General features: G+C 37.8%; 1 protein-coding gene across 4 annotated transcripts; it reads left to right on the top strand.

Annotated features, from left to right (window-relative positions):
- Positions 1–776: 776 nt before the first annotated feature.
- On the top strand, positions 777–22573 carry znf106a (zinc finger protein 106a). 4 transcript variants are annotated; one of them, XM_077238463.1, is made up of 23 exons: positions 777–920; positions 3930–4030; positions 4352–4413; positions 6075–6269; positions 7078–8838; positions 8970–9366; positions 9601–9670; positions 9767–9921; positions 10029–10089; positions 10345–10608; positions 10725–10775; positions 10883–11735; positions 15181–15227; positions 16537–16679; positions 16845–16979; positions 17836–17952; positions 18063–18254; positions 19863–19925; positions 20025–20144; positions 20668–20739; positions 20871–20942; positions 21026–21172; positions 22273–22573. In XM_077238463.1, exons 2-23 carry the CDS (start codon positions 3977–3979, stop codon positions 22327–22329), a joined length of 5088 nt encoding a protein of 1695 aa, XP_077094578.1. In that variant the 5' UTR covers positions 777–920; positions 3930–3976; the 3' UTR covers positions 22330–22573. The 4 variants fall into 4 exon arrangements, with proteins under 4 accessions (XP_077094578.1, XP_077094575.1, XP_077094576.1 ...); XM_077238460.1 differs by having other exon boundaries at positions 16534–16679; XM_077238461.1 differs by having other exon boundaries at positions 3927–4030.
- The last annotated feature ends 88 nt before the right edge of the window (positions 22574–22661 follow it).

Raw genomic sequence — 22661 nt, 5'->3', positions numbered from 1 at the left:
TACCACCTTATGGAATTATATCATTGATTTCAAAATGTTCTGAAAACATTATTTAATCATGCTTACAAAACAAGCAGGCATTTTTTGTCGTTAAGATGTAACGATTTTGACTTATTTCCTTGTCTCATTTATTTTATTGTGTTTTTTTTTAAGTTATACATTTTTTAAATCTAAGAATGTTTGTTATTAGCATTATAACATTTGTTATTAGCATTATTTTATATATTATTTTAATATATAAAATATTCTTCTATAACTGATGCTGCCTCCAGGACTACAAATGTTATCATGTTTAAACTATTGTTTTTAGTATATTTTGAGATATGTGTGGAAATGCATCAAACTCAAGTACTATTGATATGCCTTCTAAAACCAAGTTACTTGAATACATCCTAGTGATAACAGCTGAATTAAGAACGTGTATGACTGATTTAAAAATTACTGCTTTGACTGTTTTACACAAGAAGTGATAATTATGTTATGGCATGGATGAATAATTCCATAAAAAAGAATTTTATTTTATTTTGTACTTTACATTTATATTAATCAGGACTAACTAATACCAAAGGGAAGCTTTATTTTCTACTCGAGATTTACTATAGATTTTTATAGTGGTCTTTTTTGTTCATTGTCTCCTTATTGAAAATCTATAAAAGTATTCTGAAATTATTAACTGCTTTATTGTATTTTACATGAAGTGTGTTTGTTTATTTTACATGGTTACCAGATCCCGTTATCTAGTAAGCGTTATCGAGTGACTTTTACTTTAAAATCTTGCCGGCCATTTTGAAACTGATCGGTTGTTTCCGTTTTCATGGAAAAAGGCGCCCATAACGTTGCAAAGAAGTGTGGAAAATTAATAGAAATTGTGTGATTTTTATGGAAATCTGAAGAAATGCGTTCTCCGCGTGAATTAAGAGGTATTTGTGATACCGGGTTTGTCTTTATCCACGTTGTTTTGCTGCTTAAATGATCTAATGTTCAGTCCATGCAGTGTGTTAGCCCGAATGCTAAACATCTGCACATGAGAAACACCCCTGCAAGTTTCACTTTTTACGTCCTTCAGCAATTTAACCTGCTGTCAGTTCACAGTAGTAATTTTTACCTGTGATGTTGCTGTGCTTATTCTTAACGTTAGAGATGGATTAACCGAGCGAATTTGTAACAAACACCAGTTTCTCTGCATGAATGAGTTGTAAACATTGTTTGCCTTGTTTCTCTAATAATAGATTTCAGTAACTCAAAACTGGTTATTAACCTTCAGCTTGTTTTATGTTCAACCCCGTTATTATATTAACGTTACCGAGCTGTTTTACAGGAGAGGTAGGCAGGGCTCCATTTAACGTACTTGAAGAGGAGGACATGCACACTAACCTGTGCTTGAGATCTATTTTAAGCTTTGCTGTTATCAGTGGCACGAATGGAGATCCACTCTCAGATTATGCCACTGAGCTGATTATGCTCATGTTGTGGAACTTTATTATTTCCTCTGCACCGCGGCCTAATGTCATGCCATTTTTTGAGTTTACAGTCATCCATATAAACCCCGTTACACCTGACATAAGAAATAATAGTCTGATTTTTTATTTTAATTTTTTTATAATGGAACACTATAGTGAAAAATGTAGTGAGAATATGGAGCTCATACCTGAGGATAAAACATTTGATCCTTATCAACATTTTATTCAGAGGCCCAAACTGAGCAAAAACATGCTATTAGGTGCAGTTGCTGATATTTATATACTGTAGGCTAAAAGGAATATGACATTCTGATAGTTTGTAATGTAAATGTAAATCAATGAGATCTTAGCAGTATGGCTGACTACTTCCATACAATGCATATAAATATCAGTTTTTACTCTATAGTTCCTAACAATATGTCTTTTTAAGATGATATTTAAATGCCAAGTTTTATGATCAAAGTTTTTATTGTGGTGGCAAAACATATAGTGCAATGCAATACAAGAATGATTGAGAGATGTAGGCCTAGATGCGAATATTCCTCAAAAGCCCGGTTTATCATATCTGTTTATTATGTTTTAAAAAAATAATAATAATATGTATGGATAAACAAGTAAACCTAAGTTAATTCAGTCCACCAAGTGTTCATCTTGGAATATTACTAACAATATAAATGTTATTAAAAATGTTAAGTTTACTTAATAAAAATCATTGAATATTTTACAGCAAATATTTCACTGACATTTTTAGATGTGCTTTTTAGTATCAAGATCCACAAACAGTTTATTTTATCTAAAGCTGCTCTAAGCGATGTGGGGTGACATCACTTCTTGTTGACGTTTAAAGTATTGTCAAACAAAACGGAGGCTAGCTAGACCCTCCCTCCTCCTCATCCGGGCACTAACCCCCCAAACCCCACCCCCAAATCCTTCTTGTCGGTTATTGGCTGGAACAGTTTGCTATGTTTCGTCGTGCGGGTTAGCCCAGTTTGTTTTTGTTGCCGTTTTTGGAGCCTCGGGTGTCTGCAGAGACCGTGTTTTTTTACAGTGTGTTCAGGGGACAGGGAGCTAGCGGATGATGTTAGTGAGGAGATGTTTGCTGTATGTGACAAAAAATGTTTTGGCCTAAAAAACGTGTGACATCGCTTAGAGCACCTTTAAGTCATGTCAATTTTTGCTGTGCTTTTCACCACAATACACATAGTTCCGGAACATTTACATAAATGAATGTGTGTGTTTATAATTCTCACTGCCTAATAGTCCACATTGAGCAAAAATGCATTCTGTGCGAGTCCATTATGTGCAGATGCGCTGCACGGACAGGTTTGACTGTTGCGTCTCGTGTCTTTAGCAACGAGTGTCTTAACATGGCATTCCAAAGTTAAACTTTTTAAAAACGTGTCTCTAGACATTGCTTGTTATATTCCACTGCCGTGTGTATCGCATTTTAACTGACTTTTTCGAAACACAAAAACGCGTTCTGAGTGAATGGCCCCTCAAGCTGCGTAGGTTGGTCCCGTGTTTTTCCAAACGCTGTTAGAAAACTGAACCTGTCCAGGCATGACCCTTCTGTGTTTTCGTGGTTGGCTTGTGTGCTGCACTCTCAGCATACTGCATTTAGTCTCATGACCGACTGCTGTTCCTGCTGGCTTGTGTCTTCTGGCACCTGCATGGAGCCAGACACACTGACCTTCTTTCCGACCTTATGGACTTTGTCCAACTTTTTGCATTACTGATACCACACAGTCTAATGCAAGAACTGGCAAAGCCTTTTCGTACGAGCCTCTGCAGTATGAAATAAATAATACAGCTCTGTCATCTTTAAGTTATGTGCATGGCTGAGTCTGAATGCCGTCACTGGCTACATTTTGACCGCTGGTACATATTCAGATTTGATTCTATCTGTCTGTCTATCTATCTATCTGTCTGTCCCATCCATCCAACCATCCTAGCACTCAATATATGGCATATTTCTAGAATCATTAGCTCATTTTAATAATCTGTGTTAATCATTATCATTATCATGTATCTATGCAACCTTAAAATAAAGTGTTATCACTTCAGTATATGATCAATATTTCAAATTTGAAAGATTTATATTCCCTTTGTAAATCCAATTTTTTTTTGTGATTCTTTATTTATTAAACATTTTGTGTGTATAAAACTATTTACAACAATGCCCAAGTTCTGCCCATAATCCTAGGACCAAAATAAAAAAATAAATAAATATGACATGAAATAAGAATACAATTTGACAAAACTACACATAGAAGGATCTCAGAGTCTTTAGCAATTTTTGTATCTCTCAAATATATTTTTGTTTTGATTTGATGTCTGTGTTTTGCCAGGAAATGTTTGAGAGAGTGTTTGTGTGTATGAAATAAGAAATCATGAAAATCATTCTTTGCATGTGATTTTCTTTATTTTGCTGCGTGTTCTGATTGTTTTATCTGTCTCTATGTGCAGCAGAACCCTGTTTGTTTGTGGTGGCCTAAGATACAATAACATCTTACAACATGGTTAAAGAACAGAAATGCATTCTTTGTGAAACTGTCTACAGCTCCAAACAGGTAAACTTGGCTTTTTAAACATATACCTTCTCCCTGTGCTGCTATAATGTGACAATTTGAAAAGTCTTAGTGGTTCTGTGACAAACTGTAATTTACACGCTTATGTTGGCACCTGTCTGACTTATGCACGTGCACTGTTCTGTTGTGAGATCTATAACCTGTGCAAGACAAAAATTACAAGAATAAAATGCTAGTTCAAAATTATCGGTGTAACATTAAAAAAAATAGTGTTTTTTCTCACCAAATGTATGCCTTTATTCATTGAAATATTGTTCAATACCATGATGCTATATTTTAATGGTGTCTGTCTTTGGTTTTTAGGAGATGGAAGAGCACATGAGGAGTATGCTGCACCACAGGGAGCTGGAGAATCTGAAAGGCCGGTAAGAGGTCATGTTACACAAACATTTTGCGTAGAATCATGGTGTCCACATTTTTGTCAACCAGAACCCTTTGACTTGCATCAGTCTCTACTTCAGATAAATATTTTAAGTTAATATTTCAATAATATAACAAAACATTGCTTGTTCATGGTTTTGTAATGAAGGTTTATGGTCACTTGACAGGCAGGTAAACAAAATATTTCATTTTTTTTTTATGATTCCATTATTTTTATCAACTCATGATAAAACTTTTTATCAACTCCCTTATGAACCCCTGTTTGCGAAAACATTATCTAAATTATCAGCACTACAGTTATACTGTCAAGTTCATAGAACTGAGCCACCTTTAAATTTCAGGGTATTTTAGCCGTATTTGAGACATTTGTACACTAATTATAATGCTTAATAGTTTTAATCTGCTATTTCAAAATTTGGAAATCAACCCCAGAACTTTGTTGAAATATATATATTTTTAAATGCTTATGCAGCAATCACTAACACCTGTGAAAGTCATGGGAAATATTTTGGAAAATTCTTTGATGAAAAGGTATGGAAACCCTGAATACAGTTATGGTCAAACCATGTGTATTGTAAGGCACGTGTCTTTTTTGGTCAGTGGATAGATAAGCCGAGGCAGCTGCCATAACCCGGGAGTATATATAGGGACGTTGGGAACAACTGGTAAGGCCGACAAATGACAACTGCCTCGTGACAATTATGTAGATATCTGGAATGTGAAAAGTTAGAATTACATTCTTAAATGGGGAGAGTATTGAAATCCAAGGTGAAAAACACAAACATCTTGGCCTTTATAGATTCAACATATTTTAGCTAATTGCATTTAGGTAATAATGTTTATAAGATAAGTTTAACTTGTTTTGAGCATTAATCAGAGCAATAATTAAGAGCAGTAATCAATAATTCATTTGAACAAATGGTAATGAACTGCAGAACAATAATCACATATAATTCTAATTATAATCAAAATCATAGTACTCATTCGCAAGCCATACTAAAAACGTATATTTTCAAATTAGAAAAAACTTTACAGGCTGCTGACTGGAAAATGGCAAGCGTCCATGACACCATTTTTTGGGGATAGACCAACTGCCAACAGCAAGCATCTTTCAGGTCACGAGTTTGGCAGTTAAAGAGAGAAACTAGGCAGGGAGGGGTTCTCAAGCCGGCAACTGTAAGCAGCTCGCATTACAGCTTGCTGAAGAGTCCTGGCCTTGGTGCAGCCTTAAAGAGCAATGGAAGGTGGAGCCAGAGGGTGGGGGGATGCGATTTCACACACCAAAATCGAACCGCTCTCCCAACCCTCTTCTCAGAGCACAGCAGACTCCATCATGACAGCGTGCTAGGCTCAGCTGGTGCTGAGCGGGTGGTCACCCCTCTGAGCGCAATGTCTCCTATTGCCTTCTGTTCTTGCCTGTTCACTCTAAACCAGTTGTGAAGCACTTGGAGATGTACCACAAGATCAGGAAGATTGTATTTTGTTTTGTTCTTTTTTAGTAACTAGTTGGATTTTATTTTGTTTGAAAAGTCAGTTTGCCTCCTGATCTCTTAAAAGGATCCTAACTGATTAGACAGCCACTCTCAAAAGTATCAGCCATGCCTGAGGGAAGCATTGAGCAACCTTTTTGCCTCTCTGTCCCCAGGGACTGTGGACACGAGTGCCGGGTCTGCGGCGTAACTGAGGTGAGCCTGACCGACTATGCCAGTCACATCTCCAGCCCTTCACATAAACAGTGCATTGAGGATCAGAAGCACCAGCCCTCAAACGAAGACCAAGATGAAGACTACTTTGACAAGGACATTGTGCAGCTCATCGAGAAACGGAAGGATATGATCAGGTGAGTCTTGCTATGGCCCTGCTAAAAACCCTGAATTGCATGGCAGTGATGGTGGTTGTAGACCTGCCAGTCTTTATTTATGATAAAAATATATATATATATTTATCAGTTATGTATTTATTAGTGCTAGTGTACTTTTAAGTTAAATCGTTAAGTTGAAATATTTCTTATTGGAGTGTCTTTCTTTGGTGTTTTAATTGTCTGTTTGTAACCACAACACCTGCAGTTCTATATTAAACTATTCTGCAAACAGTCCTGACACTAGAGTCTGGTGTCATGCGAGGCCTAAAACAGCCGTGACTGCAACACTTGCACTCTCACACTCTTGGATGCATACCACACCATACCCTTCCAGCTCAACCCTTAAACAGTATGGGCAGTATGTCTTTAAATAGTCTGACCTCATCAACTATTTTTATGCGCCATGCTGTTTAAATGAGAGCGTTGGACATTCATAAATGACAGAAATCCTTTGCATTCCAAGAAAATTCTGTCAAGATCACTGCAAATTAAGACAGCAGCAAATAGTTGTAATTCCTTAATAATACAAAACGATGCCTTATTAATACGATAGTATTAATACAATATAATAATTTTGATCCAATAATATAAGTCTGATATTAAGACAGGAAAAATCTCACACATTTCTTCCATGGCATTTATGTTTGTGTTTCTTCCCATATTTTAATTTATATGCATTGTTTATTAAGCTATCACCATGCTATTCACCTATCCTCATTGTTGTGTGTCAATACATTTTTATCAGTTAAATCATTCTATGTGACCATTCTGTTTTGAACTCTATTAGGAAAGAAGAGGCCTCTGCAATGCATGCTAAAGAAGAGCGGGACAACTCAAGGAGGTGGCAGGAGCTTCGGAGTCAGTGGCAGGGGGCAAGGCCTTTGATGTACCAGCAGTGTGGCCCTTGGGACCGACCCTATCCTAACTTTCCTCAGATGCCCAAAAGGGGCAGGGGCTCTAATTGGCAGAATTTAAGATTTTCATCCCCTGACCGCAACAAATGGTTTAACCATAACCGACAGGCTAGGTGTGCCACATGGCATGCTGAAGGACCACCTGACTTGCAGAAGTGGGGCTCTGTTGGTCGTCAGGGAGGGAGTTTGCACAACCAAGGAAACTTCTGGGGTGGCAGACAAGGTGGCTATGGAGTCTGCCCTCCACATCTGAGAAAGCAATTTCCCTGGAACAACAATCAGTTTAATGCCCCTTGGCAGGGACAATATATGCCACCACCTAGGCACTATAAATCACCTGCAAGAGAGCATAAAAAAACACCAAATTGCTCTGAGAATCAGACAAAGGGTGAACATAGTGTAGAAGAGTCTAGTGGTGATCACGATCCCAACAAAGGTAAGGATCAGAAGTCAGAGAAGGCACATCAATGCTCACCTTATCCACCAGCTAAACATCCTTCATCTCATGCTAACCTTCAGCTAACTTTAGATAAACCTAATGTGGAATCTCCTGTAAATGTTATGGCACAAAGTTTCAATGAGGGAACTCAGGAAATAGTGAGGAAATCCAAGGCAGGCCGAATAAATTGCCAGGATAATCCCACAGATCCTAACTGTGAAGAGAGTGATTGCAGGGGGCAAAAGAGTGCCTTCAAAAACTTTGGCAGTACTAATATAGATAGTTTCGCCTACCCCTCCACCACTAGAAGAACAGAGATGCCCAGCAAGCTTGAAGGAAGTCAAGACTCCGTCAGCTCTAAAGGTTCTAAGCATTCCCATTCAAGTTCTGAATTGCCACAACATGTCACTTTCAATGCAGACCAAGACAGTCTGCTGTCAGAGATGCTGCGAAAAGCTAAAGAGACATTGCTTAACAGAAATAACTCTTTTGATGTATGTTGCCCAGAGAATGGCCTCAAAGGATCAAAAACTGTGCCTCAGGTTAATAAGCAAGTTGAGAATTTTGAACTAAACAAGAATCAAGAATTACATGAGAGTAAAAAACTGAGCAAGAAAAAGAGTCAAGAAAGGCTGGGTTTTGTAAGACGTATTAGCAATGAACAAGAGCATTTGACCAGCACAGACAAATCAGTACAGATTGGCATTGTGCGCAGTGACACTAGGCCATCTCTGCAGTCCTTGCATGTTAGTACCTCCACTATGGACCATGAAGATGAGGAGGAGTGTGTTGAAATGGAAGAAAATCCTCACTTACCAGAACAAGATCAAGTCATGGACACACTAGATGAAGATTTATACTCAATTGGTGAGGAGTCCCACAGCAATCCATCCCAACAAACAGCAAGTGGCTCCGTGCCCTCTTTAAGTAAGCTTGCCTTGCCTGCTTGTCTCCAAAGGGATCTGAACCGCCATATGGGAACCAAAGGCAAAGCAGCATCCCATGAACCCAACTTGAATATTGCCAGACGAATTAGGAATGTAAGTGGCACACGAAAGAACGAGCCTGAGAAGGATTTAGGACTTAAACCCACCTTGCGGCAGCTCATTAACACCTCTGGCTCCAGGCGGAATGTCAACTGGGACCAGGTCTACCAGGAAGTCAACCGGAAGAAGCAAGGCAAGGGATTACCAAGGTACTGCATGAGAATTTCTTAAATGTTGGTTTACTTTCATTAAATAGTTGTAGACTGAAACATAGTCAGTACTTTAATGTATTGTTACTTTCTTAATACCCTAATTCCATTTTCGTTCTGAATCTTTTCAGATTTGGTATAGAAATGGTGCCCTGTGAACCCGAGGGTCTGAACCAAATGGATGAAAATGATGTACCTCTTTCTGAGGGCTTTCATTGGGATTCTCTGTTTGACCTCAGTCCAGTGCCTTCCCGCAAGCGTAGCTTGTCTGAAAGCAATGTGGTCAAAGATGGCCCTGCTGGTACCAGCTCCCTTCTTAAAGGTGTAGACCCAATGAAAGACTCTCCTGCTTGTGGCCCCTCACAGCAACCAAGGAGAGAAGAGCTGCAGTTCAAAGGTCATCTGGAGATTCAAGGTTCAAAAGGGCCTTCTACCAGCCCAGAGGATGCTGAAGGAGACAGCGGTTGTACATCAGAGATTGAACAGATTGACACGCAAGGAGCTGGGAAGAAACGCAGAGCTCCTGGGGTAAGCTTTCTACTGTGGAGTATGCTTGGCATACTTGGAAGTACAGCTCTGATCCAAATCTAGTGAGCACCCCTTATGTCTACCATATAACGTAGCTGCCTTCCAAGGCAAGATCCCAATTGAAAGGAGCATTATAAGTGTCTGATTTTAAATTTCCCACATAGAGAGTAATGCAAGAATAACCTAAATTTAATCTAGGTCTTGTCATTATCTAATTGGTGATCTTTCCACTAGGATGTTGTGTCTCCAGAGATTCCTAACGAAGATAGGAAAAACAAGAGGCAAAAAATTAAGTCTAAGAAAGGTAAGAAATCTATGTAATCAGTGTTTGAAATTAACTTTTAACTCGACATCCAATTTAGTTGGCTATTATAATATGGGTATGTATTGTGTTTTGCAGAGCGCTCTCAAGTGGATCAGTTGCTGGCTGTATCTCTACGTGAGGAAGAGCTTAATAGCTCGCTTCAGGCAGTGGATAACAGTCTTATTCAGGCACGTGCTGCCCTGCAAGCTGCCTATTTGGAAGTACAGCGTCTGCTTCTGGTGAAACAACAGGTAAGAACTTTTTTACTATATCACATTTACAAAACAAAAAAAATTCACTTCTCACTGGGCTATCACTTGATTAAGCAATATTTTAATAACTATTGTATATTTTACAGGTAGTCAGTGAGATGAACTCTTTGAGAACCAAACGGATTGAAATTCTTCAAGGAATGCAAGGTACAAAAATCTAAATGGAAGAGTCATTTAATCATATTTACTAGCTTTACAAATCTATGGTAAAAGTTATCAGGAAAATTATAATAGCTTTAATGGTGATCATACTGTACTACATACTTGCAGTATGTATTAGCTTATGACAGTAAGCACCTTGAGTTTAGTTTTTTTAGTTTTTTAGTTTTTGTAACAGCTTCTTTGTTATTTATAATAAAATAAAATAGAGATCAAGAATTCTATTTCTATTACTCTTTTCAGGTGAATTTGAGCCAAAAGAAAAAGAGAGGAACAATGAGATCTTAACCTCTTCATCAACCCAGGTTACTCAGATCACCGCCAGCGCTGTTCTCCCAGCAATAGCTGCCCAATCATCCTCTTCAACCTCCTCACTGCCTATTACCATCAAACAAGAACCCATCACTCAATGTAACCCCATTCCTGAGCATAACCTTATCAAAACCCCCTTTCCAGGACCTCAAAATACCACACCTGTCCAAACAGTGTTTGCAGCTTGTCAAACAGGTAGGTTCCAATCCTCTTCAACCTTCTCACTGCCTGTTACCATCAAACAAGTCAAGTGCCCATCGCTCAATGTAACCACATTTCTGAGAATAACCTTATCAAATCCCCCTTCCCAGGACCTCAAAATACCACACCTGTCCAAACAGTGTTTGCAGCTTGTCAAACAGGTAGGTTCCAATCATTAAATTGCAGCTCAGAGGTAGTTATTCCTAATGGAACTGAATTATTGAATTAATTAAACTGAACTGAATGTTAATCCTTCAATTTGAAACAGATACTACCTTCAAGTACAACCTGGAGTCTTCACATGACGCCACAAGCATGGATTTGACAGCAGCTCCCTCAGATCACAGAATAGAGCCATCACCCAACAAAGAAATTCATCAAAATTCTCTAGAAGGGTTTGCCAACCCTTCTTCCCAGCACTCTCCCAAGCCGCTGTCTCTCTCAAACCACATAGAAACTGATCCAGTTAAGCGTGTTCGAAAACTGAAGAAGAAAAAGTGTCTTAAGAAAGCAAAGGGGAATGAGCAGCCTGAAATCAGTGAATCAGAGCTTGATGCAGAGCCGCCCGCTGCTCGACCTGCCCGCAAGTACCGCTCTAATCGGAGATCCAGCAAAACCAATGCCTCACCCCCCACACCAGAAGAGAAAAATGAAAATGAGGAGATGGTGCTGACCGAAGCTTCAAAGGCACAACCACAGGGAACCAAGCTAGCAACACCACCAATGAAGGACGCTCACTCTGATTCATCTGAACTGGAAATGGTGGAGCTTCCCCCACCTGTGCCCACTGATTTTGTCAATTTAGATTCTTCAGACCCAGATGAGATGCCTGAAAAGAAGGCCAAGGAGTCGGCCAAGGAGTCGGCCAAGGAGTCGGCCAAGGAGTCGGCCAAGGAGTCGGCCAAGGAGTCGGCCAAGGAGTCGGCCAAGGAGTCGGCCAAGGAGTCGGCCAAGGAGTCGGCCAAGGAGTCGGCCAAGGAGTCGGCCAAGGAGTCGGCCAAGGAGTCGGCCACTGCACACTCAATAGACCGTGCTGTCACAGACCCCCAAAATCTTGCCTGCAATGAGGTCACCTCCACTAGTGAAATCGATACTAGCAGTTCCGTAAAGGCTTGTGAAAGGTAAGTCTCATGTTTTGGACTGTGATTTTCTAAACATTCTTAATATCTTATAGCATGGGTGTCCCATCCTGCTCCTGGAAGGGTAATGCCTTGATTATCTGTTTCAGGTGTGTTTAATTGGGTTATGTGAAACAGATTTACGTATTCTGTAAAACATGTTGCATCAATTCCAGTTCAGGTCTTTTTTTTATGTGCTTCATTAAATATAGAGCCGTTTTACTCAAGATACCTTCAAAGGAGGGAGCAAAAATGAGCATAACCGATGGCCTTCGCATATACAGATTGATATTTAAAAGTTTTTTATTTTAGGTTCTTCTTGCTAATATTCAGATATTTAAATCTAATAAAACGGCAACAATAAAAATAACTATCTAGGTTAGCTGATTACTTAAAAGTCCATAGATATCGCCATCAGTTCAAGACAAGCGGATGCAATGAGACCTGTTTTTCTGTTTGTTCACGTGACGGTCAGCATAAAGCCTATTTAGATTGGTGCTAAACTCTGCCGGATAGTGGTCCTCCAGGAGCAGGAGAGGACACCCCTTCCTTGTCTTATAGCTTGTGAAGTAAAAAGTAGTGATGTTCGATTCTTGAATTAATGTTTCTTTTAAGCCAGTGATTGGTCCCCAGAACTGAATCAAACTGTAGTTCTGGGTTGATGATGATGGGTTGACCGGTTTGAAATGAACGAATCAAAAAGTACCAGCTCATGCAGTTGAGTTGGACATGACTGAAAAGCTGACTTTCAACTTTGCCTGTAAGTTTGATTCATTTATTTCAAAATGGTTATTTGGTTCAATAACCCTTCTGGACATGCCAATGGACATAAGGTGGGCTTATAGTGCTGCGCAAGGAGCATGCTACTTCGGCTGTGTCATCAGCCTGGACATAAAGTTCCTTCAAGAATCGAACATCACTCATAAAAAAGGGTCTTTTTAAACTTGACTTATGAATACTTCAGAAATTAACCAAACTGAGATTGTCTGTACAACTACAATTAACTAAAGTCGGCAGTGCAGGTAGCTTATGCATTGTGAATACACATAAAATATTTAGCTACTGAATAATATTCAATGTATTAATAATAGTAATAATAAAAACAAATGATACTATATTCTAGTTCCCTGTTCCACAAACTGTAATTAGAAAGTGGACTTTGATGTGTTGTGTTTTTAATCTCTGAGGTTAGTAAACATTCTGAAAGATATTATTCGACAAGCATATGTATGGGGTTTGAACATGGTTGAACACAATGGTGTGTGATAGGCAAGATTACACAGACATACAGATTTCCACTCAATTATGTCTTAATAACGAGATATGTCGTTTTAACGTCATCTCTCGTAATAACAAGATGTTATGTCGTTTTTACGACATCTTTTCTCATAATAACGAGATGTTATGTCGTTAAAACGACAAATTTTCTAGGCCTTATAAGGACATGTGTAGTCATATACAAAATATGCCTTTATCCACATAAAATGTATATAGCCTATCATGCCTTTATCATACTTCTACATTCAAAAAGCTGAAGCAAATAGTAGTAGCCCCCAAATGGACATTCATGTTAAAAGATCAAATTCTGTACCTTATTAATAAAGCATATGTAGCCTACAGAGTAGCAGATGAGCCCAGAATACGAATGCATTGCTATTAATTACACCTTGAGCGTTTTCCTACCATAGAAAACCCTTATTATAAAGAAATAGCTTAAAGGACAAGTTTTAGAGGTGTTTTACCATTCGGTGTAAAACTGTGGATCTATTTCTCCAAACGCCTCACAACCGGACATTCTTTCGCTGAGTGCTTGAATAATAGACACTCCAGCCCAGTTGGTGGCGATAATGCACCTTTGCCAATGTTTGGATAGCGTAGCCTACGATACCGCGACTGGAAGACTACAGAAAGAATACAAACAACCCCATTTCAATACCATAATAATGTACCTTACAGAACATCCAATACAAGTCAATGGAGTTGGACAAAAATTCAGATAAAACCTGTTGGAAAGCATCTTTTGCAGCGATTTTGGTGTGAGCTTGTCAGTGAACACCCCAGACCACTCGGTGAGTTTCACGTCTTTGTAAACTAAAGTTTAATGCGTTTTATGAATGATATTGTTCCAGTGCCCCTATGAAACCATTGTGGAGGTGGGGGGTGCTAACACAGAAACCGAAAATCCTCGGGACAGCAGCATTTGTCCAAATTTCAATCTTAACCGTTCTATTTCATCACAAAAGATCTTAAAACAGTGCTTTAAGTGTAAAATACCGAACTTGTCCTTTAACAGGCTACTAAGACAGTGATAAAGTCGAAAGAAATCGAATCGAAAGAAAATACGGTACCATCTGATTATGTTATCATGTCCGTATGAAAGGTGCATTTCTCTCTAAAGGCGCATCTACTTTACAGCTGAGATGTATGGAGATATGTTAGCAGCTGACACTGATTTAGTCAACTCTAATCAATAGCCTTCATTAACTAGTTGACATTATTTAATTAGTAATTAGTATCCAGCTATTTACATTAAATTAGTTGAGTTAGCATAATTAATAAACTAATAAAATAATAAAGTAAAGTTTAAATTACGATGCTAACCATAGATTTAGGCTATATATAGCATTGCTTATTCCACCACACAAAGGAATGTTTTTAAGATGACAATCTGTTATAGGCTTAGATGTGACGATTGTATTGAATCTTGAAGATTTTTGTAGTATTGTATCTTCTGTTATAAAGACGAGGATTAACATTTCGTTAATATAAAAATAAATAAAAACATAATGTTGTAAAAAATTAACTTATGTTCTGTTACATTATTTTTGACTACTTTTTGTTTAATTATATCTCTAGCTCTAGGTAATGAATATATTTAATCCAAAAAATCTTATTTTAATATATTATAGGCTATGAAAAACGCATAGTCCTATATAAAATATATTTTAAAAAAGGGCCTCGCTGATTAATTTTGCCTGGGGCCCCCACTCAGGTTCGCCTCTTATTGGGAGTTGCTACTATTTGCATCAGCTTTTTGAACGTAGAAGTATGATAAAGGCGTGATAGGCTATATAAATGTTATATGGATAAAGGCATATTTTGTACATGACTACACGTCCTTATAAGGACTAGAAAATATGTAGTTTTAACGACATAACATCTCGTTATTACGAGAAAAACATGTTGTTTTAACGTCATAACATCTCGTTATTTCGAGAAAAGATGTCATTAAAACAACATATCTCGTTATTACGAGAAACGATTTGTTGTTAAAACGACATAGCATGTCTTTTTTACGACATAATTGAATGCGACGCGCCGCCGTGAGATTCAGCTTGTTTAAAATCATTTTCACTGCATGGCCATCTGGTACCTTGACTCTTTCTGTCTGCTTTCATTGATGTTTCTCAGTATTGCAGTATTAAAAATCTTGTTTTTATTTTTACAGTGTAATAAAATCAGCCTCAACAGTGTTGAAGTCCAAGTTGCATTCAGGTATGTGATATATTCAAAAACATACATGGAAGCTGTAACGTATCATACATACGATTTAACTGCAGCCTCAACAACATATGTGCCATTCACTTACTAAATATGTAATTTATTTTATTTTTTTAACATGCGGGAGCTGTCAGTGCATATAAATCCATCTAGATCCTTGCTCATTGCGGTCGTAGCAGAGCAACCAAATTAGCATACAAATATAGGTCATCAAGTCCCCAAATTACTTTTTAAGGGCAAGGTATTCTTAGTGCCTGTTAGTTTTATACTTAACCTGTGCCTCTGAGAGTGATTGCCTGTATGACAACCCTGAGAATTGTGCCAACTCATATACAGAATGAGAGCACTAGTGCTGGTTTCTTGGGAACTCCATTAAATGACTGAAGTTAAACATACTTAATGGCACTTTAATATTATCTCATAGTTTCACAACGGTTAGTTTAGAAAGGTTGAAATTAAAAATGTTTTATGTGAATTTTTGTTAAAAAAGAAACCATTCAAATGTATTGATTATCAATTTTGATGATCACCACCCTTGAGTTATGGTGGTGAGCTAGTGACTTAAAGGGATAGTTCGCCCAAAAATGAAAATTCTGTCATTTAATCACTCTCATGACGTTCCAAGCCCGTAATACTTTCGTTCATCTTCAGGAACACAAATGAAGATCTTTTTGATGAAATTGGAGAGCTTTCTGTCCCTCCATTGACGGCTACGCAGCTACCACTTTGATGCTTCAAAAGTTCTTAAAGTGGTCATCGGATGCAAAATTTGCATATAAGTTTGCATATAAATGTGTCTTCGCAGTGTGTGGACACAACCACCATACAATGAAAAAAATCTATTCACTTTACACGAAGACCCTAAAGAATCATACCAACTTGTGGAACATGGGCATCCGATGACCCCTTTAAAGAGATCGTAAAACTAATCAATATGAATTGAGCGGTGTAGTACAAATTTTCTGAATATATACGATCGCTTTATACGATGAACAGATTGAATTTAGGCTTTTATTCACATATATACATTGATCAGCGAACATAAACAGAAGCTCAACCGAACCTACTTGATGCGCAAGAACAAACCTCTTGATACGTAACACACGAGAGTGAACCTCATTGGTTCTTGCGGAAGCTTCCGTTTACCACAACTGATGTGTGAGTTAATGAATATTTATATGTGAATAAAAGCCTAAATTCAATCTGTTCAGCATATAAAGCGATCGTGTCTCTTAAGAAAATTTGGTCTCCATAGTGTTAATGTTTCACTCAATAACTGATATGTTTGTGTGTGTGTTAGCAGATGTATCAGATCCAGGGGAGGAGGATGTGCCAACTGAAGGAGAGTTTGAAGGCCATCAAGAGGCCGTTAATGGAATGCAGATCCATAACGGACTGCTGTACACTTGCTCAGGGGACCGCACCATACGTGCTTTCAACTTGATAGTAAGAACATTGCACACTTCTTTTTTTTTTCAGTTGAGTGGGTAAACTTGTTACAAAAATTTCTGAAATTTGTAGTTTAGTAAAAGCATTTTAACATGAAAATTATGTTCTTTTGAATGTAGCTCACAAAGCAGGTTTCTTTAAGAAGTCTCTTAATTGTTACAGAGCCGGAAGTGTGTGGCTGTGTATGAAGGTCACAGCAGTAAAGTGAATTGCCTGTTGGTGTCATGTGGAGGAGGTCTGCAACAACGCCTGTACTCGGGATCAAGTGACCAGACCATCCGTTGTTACAACCTCAAGGTGCTTGGCTCTGATACACACTGCTTTTTACAGGGTTTCTGTGGGTCTTTAAAAAGTCTTAAATTCAGTTTGATCAATTTTAAGGTAATATAAAGTCTTAAATATTTTAAATGTTATAAAAAAGTCTTAATTGTCATTTAAGAGGTAAATTAAATTAAATTTGGGGGACAGAAAAGTAATCGCGATACGATCAAATGCGATTATTAAACCTCAAACCGTTGCATGTTTCAAAGTAAAAACCAGGTTCTTTGGCTCTACAGGCTAGCAGTTTGAGTTTCAAAACGAGAGTCCCGTTTTATTATTTTTTAAGTAATTTTAAAAATTATTTTTTATTAAGTCCCTCAATATTCTTTTTTTTTTGTTGGGGGGTATTATTGATATTTTGGTTACACAATAAACTGTATCTGGTAACTAACGTAAACTTTTTTTCATAAAGTGAATGTTTTTCAGATACACAGTCTGAACTCCTCCATTCAGCAAAGTATAGAGTTATTCACACTGTCAAGCTCCAAAAAAGTACCATGAAACAATACAATAGCTCTGTGTAAATAACCAAACTCAAATTACTTTATTTTATCCGTGGAACCCCAAAGTTCCAAATATTAAAAGTGATATATTACGAAACTGCAAAACAGGGACCATAAAGGTTGATAAAAATAGAAAATGTATTATTTAATTTAATGTGAAATGGTTAAAATTGTATTTAAGTAGTATTTAAGTAGTTATTATAATAAACATCCTTGACATCAGTGTCTTATAAGCCTTAATGTCTTATAATTCTTAACTCTTTTCAATTCCTTTTATATTTTCTATAATATTGAAAATATGACAAGCATTTGTCTATTTTTTTCCTCAGACAACAGAATGTAAGGAACAGCTCTCTCTCCCAGATCGAGTCCTCTGTCTTCATAATCGTTGGAAAATTCTCTATGCCGGTCTGGCCAATGGCTCTGTGATCACCTTCAGTCTTAGAGTATGAAGTGTTTAATGAATCAGAAATCAAGAGTTTGGGTTAAAGTAAGTTTTGAGTCGTCTGTTCTTTGACTGTGGGGTAATTAACAACATTTCTCTCATCTCCTGTAGAACAATAAGCAGCTGGATATGTTTGAGTGCCATGGCCCACGGGCTGTAAGCTGCCTGGCGACGGCTCAGGAAGGGGCTCGGCGTATCCTGCTAGTTGGTTCCTATGACGCCACCATCAGCGTTAGAGATGCTAAGAATGGCCTATTGCTGCGCACGCTGGAGGGCCACAGCAAAACTGTGCTCTGCATGAAGGTTTGTGCCTGAATCACACTTATTCTTTTTTTTATTGAAAGGAGTAAAGCAACATACAGTAAAACCATGAGTTACATTTTCCTTCCTTATATTTTTACTATAACAACCCCCTCACCCCCCCGAAACATCCCTTCCCTGGGCAGCTTAAATACAACAGAATAACATAGCGTCTGGTTACAAAGGCAAAATATAACAACTATGTCATAACACCTTTTCAAGGCATGTACCCATGCATACCAAAACATAAGTACTGATGATAAAAGTATCATTATTACAGTATAAATGCATACATAAAAGAGAGCGAGAGAAAAAATATATATATATTTTGCCATTCTGAGACAGAGGTCAAAACAGCAAATACAGCGTCATAAAAAGGTGTAAAGAGAGAGATACATAGAAAATAAGTTAACAACTGGGTAATTCTTTAAGACAAAATAGGTTCCCATTTCGAATAAAATCTGTCCACAGATCTCCTTAATGTAAATTGTACCTTTTCTCATTTTAAAAAGAACATTACATCTTCTAGCCAAACTGTTGCAGAAGGAGGGGTTGGGGATTTCCAACAAAATTCTTCTGCGGGCCAATAAAGAAGTATAAGCAATGATGTCCCTCTGGGTTGCAGTTAAGGTAATGGTTATAGTGTCACTGGGAGTTCCAAAAATAGCTATTGAAGAACAAGGGCTTCACTGATATTTAATTGAGTTTTAAAAACCAATGACCAGTAATTATTTAAGACCAAAATGTATGTGTCAGAGTTGCTGGAGAGAAAGAGTATCTATCACAGGCTGCATCGGTATATTCTCACTAACCATTCCTTGCTCAAGTGAACCCTGTGAAGCACTTTAAATTGTATGAGCCCTAACCTAACAAAGGATGATGATGAGTAGACCTTTTTAAGCGCCTCCCTGAATCACACTTTTTCTAATGAATATGCTTAAAGGTGCAGTACGCTACGCAATTTCTGAGAAACGCTGTTGAAAGTGGTTTGGACTGAGCTCCACACAGAGTTTTAAAAGTTTGAATATCATCCTTGAAAATTCTTGATTTCATGACACCATATCATTGACAGCTGGCTGGAAGAGAAGTAAGAAACTTGAAATGATTATTACTACAATACGTAGAGCAATGAAGAGAGGGGTGTTTGTTTGGGTTGATTTCAAATTTCAACCGTGTTTCTCAGAAATCAATTACTGCACCTTTAATGATGGCATAAAATGGAAATTGCAATAGTCTTTTCTTTCCTATTGTGACGTATATCCGAGTGAAACAGCTTCTTGAACAAGAAAAAATGTAGGGTGGGACTTGATTTTGTCCATCGGGAGTTGATTGGATGGTTGTGGTTTGCTATTGGTTGGTCTTATGTGATTGACAGATTATCCTGCCCTCACGCCAGTAAACATAGAAAATATAGTCCATAACAAATAAGATTTGTCAATTTAGATTTCATGGTGAATTTTTACAACATGAGGGGTGAGTAAATGATGACAGAATTAAAATGTTTTGAAGAAATAAAGTACAAAACAACAACATGAGGGAGAATAAAGGATTCTATCAAAGGATGTGTACCAAGTATCACACCCTAAGTATTTATTTGTTGCTGCTTTGCAGGTTGTGAACGATTTGGTGTTTAGTGGCTCGAGTGACCAGTCAGTACATGCACATAATATACATGTGAGTACCTCATGCACGGTATTTCTCCTTTCCCATTGAGATGCAGGAATTATGTGTCTTGTTTATATCTAAATTGCTTCCATGTCTCTGGATCTCCAGACAGGAGAACTGGTGAGGATCTATAAGGGTCATAGTCATGCCGTCACTGTAGTGGCCATATTGGGAAAGGTGATGGTCACCGCATGCCTGGACAAACTGGTCCGTGTATACGAGCTCCAGGTATGTGCGACACATTTGCTGATAACTTTTTCTTTTCTTTTTGAAACAAGACATTTAAAGAAATTTCAATTTAAGAATTTAATTTCTTTTAGTTTTATTCATAAAAATATATATATGTTTAGCACCATTAAGATATGTTTTACATTGAAAAATAAAAGCTAAAAATAATAAATACTATTGACTTTTTATAAATAATACTAAAATCACACTGGCACCTGTTGAACAGTATTTTTTAACTAAAATCATGACAAATACTACTACGATGTATAAAAACTTTACAGTTTTAATGTTTTTTTTACATTATGATGATGAAAATGTGAACAAGAATGTTTTTTGCATCACAGTAGTGAAACTTTAGAGAAAGAAAAGTGCTTAATTGTCATGAAATCAATGTTAATAAAATATTCCATTTTCTTTCGAGGTGTTGTGAAAATCACTCTTGGTGGATTGTATTGGGATGATATTGTTGTGTGCTTGTTATGAACTCTTTTTATGATATTGACCAAATCTCTGGTGGTTCCAGTCTCATGACAGACTTCAAGTATACGGTGGCCATTCAGACATGGTGATGTGTATGGTCATCCACAAGAGCATGGTGAGCACATCTTAACACCCTATTGGGATCCAATAGCAGGTCCCACAATTTTCTTTTCACACAGATTCACACGCTTTGATTGTTTGAGTAATCTTTTTTTAAAAGAGGTGGTGATGATTTGTCCGTTGCAGATCTACACAGGCTGCTATAATGGGAGTGTGAGAGCTGTTAAATTGAACCTGATTCAGAACTACCGCTGCTGGGTAAGAAACTGAGCTCATGAGATATAATGTGACTGGAAGCTGTTCCTGATGCCGGTTAATATCTGTTGCACGACTCTTTACAGTGGTACGGTTGTACCCTAATCTTTGGCGTGATGGAGCACCTGCAGCAGCACCTGCTGAACGACCACACCAGCCCAGCACAGCAAACATTCAAATGCCGCTGGAGGAGCTGCGACACATACTTCACCACACGCAACGGCTCCAAACAGGTAATGCAGGCATTAATATTCACTTTCACACATGAAAATTCTTAAAGATGCTCTAAGCGATGTGGGGTGACGCCACTTGAAGTTCGAAGTATTGTCAAACAAAACGGAGGCTGGCTAGACCCTCCCTCCTCCTCATCCGCACACTAACCCCCCAAACCCCACCCCCAAATCCTTCTTGTCGGTTATTGTCTGGAACAGTTCGCTATGTTTCGTTGTGCGGGTTAGCCCAGTTTGTTTTTGTTGCCGTTTTTGGAGCCTCGGGTGTCTGCAGAGACCGTGTTTTTTTACAGTGTGTTAGCGGATAGTGAGGAGATGCTTGCTGTATGTGACAAAAATGTTTTGGCCTAAAAAACACTTGACATTGCTTAGAGCACCTTTAAGTTGTACTGTAAAGGGTCATTTGTATATTTTGCTGCATTTACCACACCTGTAACGGCTTTCTGTAAGCTACCATTCATGTACCACCAACAAAATGCCGTTTAAGCCTCTGTTGTCATTTGCCGTAAATTCTTTAACCTGCTGCATCAGAAATATAATTGGCTACAACTAGAAAATATTACAAAAGGATTGACAGAGTACAATTTCTTTTCATGACAGTTAACCACAATTTCCTCCCAATTCTCATTACCGTAATGCAACAAAAATTGTATATTTTATTTATTATGGTTTTATGATTAAAAAAATGGTTCAAATGAGTTGTTATCGGCGCACATTCTTCAATTGGCACGCTGTATATCACTTAAATATATATAATTGTAAGAATATCAATTCAACAGTGTATATATATGCATGCATATACTGTTTAACTGATATTCTTACAATTTATGTGCATGTTAACTTGTCTTATTTAACTGTGTGTTAAACATTTGTGAGAAATAAATATGCTTGGTTCAAATTCTTACAAATTTGAGTCTGTATTTTTGATCAAATAAATGCAGCCTCGATGAGCAGAAGAGACTTCTTTCAAAACCATGTAAAACTCTTACCAACCCCAAACGTATGAACGGTACAATGTGTGTAGTTATATATAGAGAAACACGAGAAAACAAGTCATTTTATGAAAAAATTATAAAACATTGACGTGACTCTTGTCTTTGTAGGCAGTGCATTGTCACATGCAGAAACATGCTGAGGACGACAGTAAAATGGAGCCATGAGGGGCCAATGGAATATCACAGACAAAGTCTCCTCTTTTCCCATATTGGGAATGTCTCATTCAGCCCTCACCAGAGGAGCCCTTTTTTATATGACCCATCAGATACCAACAACTACCACTTAGATGATGCTGATGCCACAGTTTAAATAATGATGGATGATTTTAATCGCTCAGAAATTCGGTATTATGTAGTAAACAGAAAAGACGTGCAAGTGTTACTGTTAATTAAAACAAAAAGAAGAAAATTTGCCCTTCTCTAAGTGGATGTGATTGGTATCTCTCGAGTCTTTTTGATTTGTCTCTTCTCTTTCACTTCGATCTGAAGTGTGAAAT

This window comes from Siphateles boraxobius, unplaced genomic scaffold (assembly GCF_051911475.1).
Source record: "Siphateles boraxobius isolate OS27281-9 unplaced genomic scaffold, OSU_SipBor_1 22, whole genome shotgun sequence".
In the NCBI taxonomy this organism is placed as follows: Eukaryota; Metazoa; Chordata; class Actinopteri; order Cypriniformes; family Leuciscidae; genus Siphateles; species Siphateles boraxobius.
The sequence above is the reverse complement of the archived record's forward strand: the minus strand, read 5'-3'. Positions and strand labels throughout refer to the sequence as shown.

Coding starts and splice junctions, on each gene's coding strand:
- znf106a (XM_077238460.1), top strand. CDS start 3,977: ATGGTTAAAGAACAGAAATGCATTCTTTGTGAAACTGTCTACAGCTCC. Junction 17,953..18,062: donor TGATCACCTTCAGTCTTAGA/GTATGAAGTGTT, acceptor CATCTCCTGTAG/AACAATAAGCAGCTGGATAT. Junction 19,926..20,024: donor TACATGCACATAATATACAT/GTGAGTACCTCA, acceptor CTGGATCTCCAG/ACAGGAGAACTGGTGAGGAT.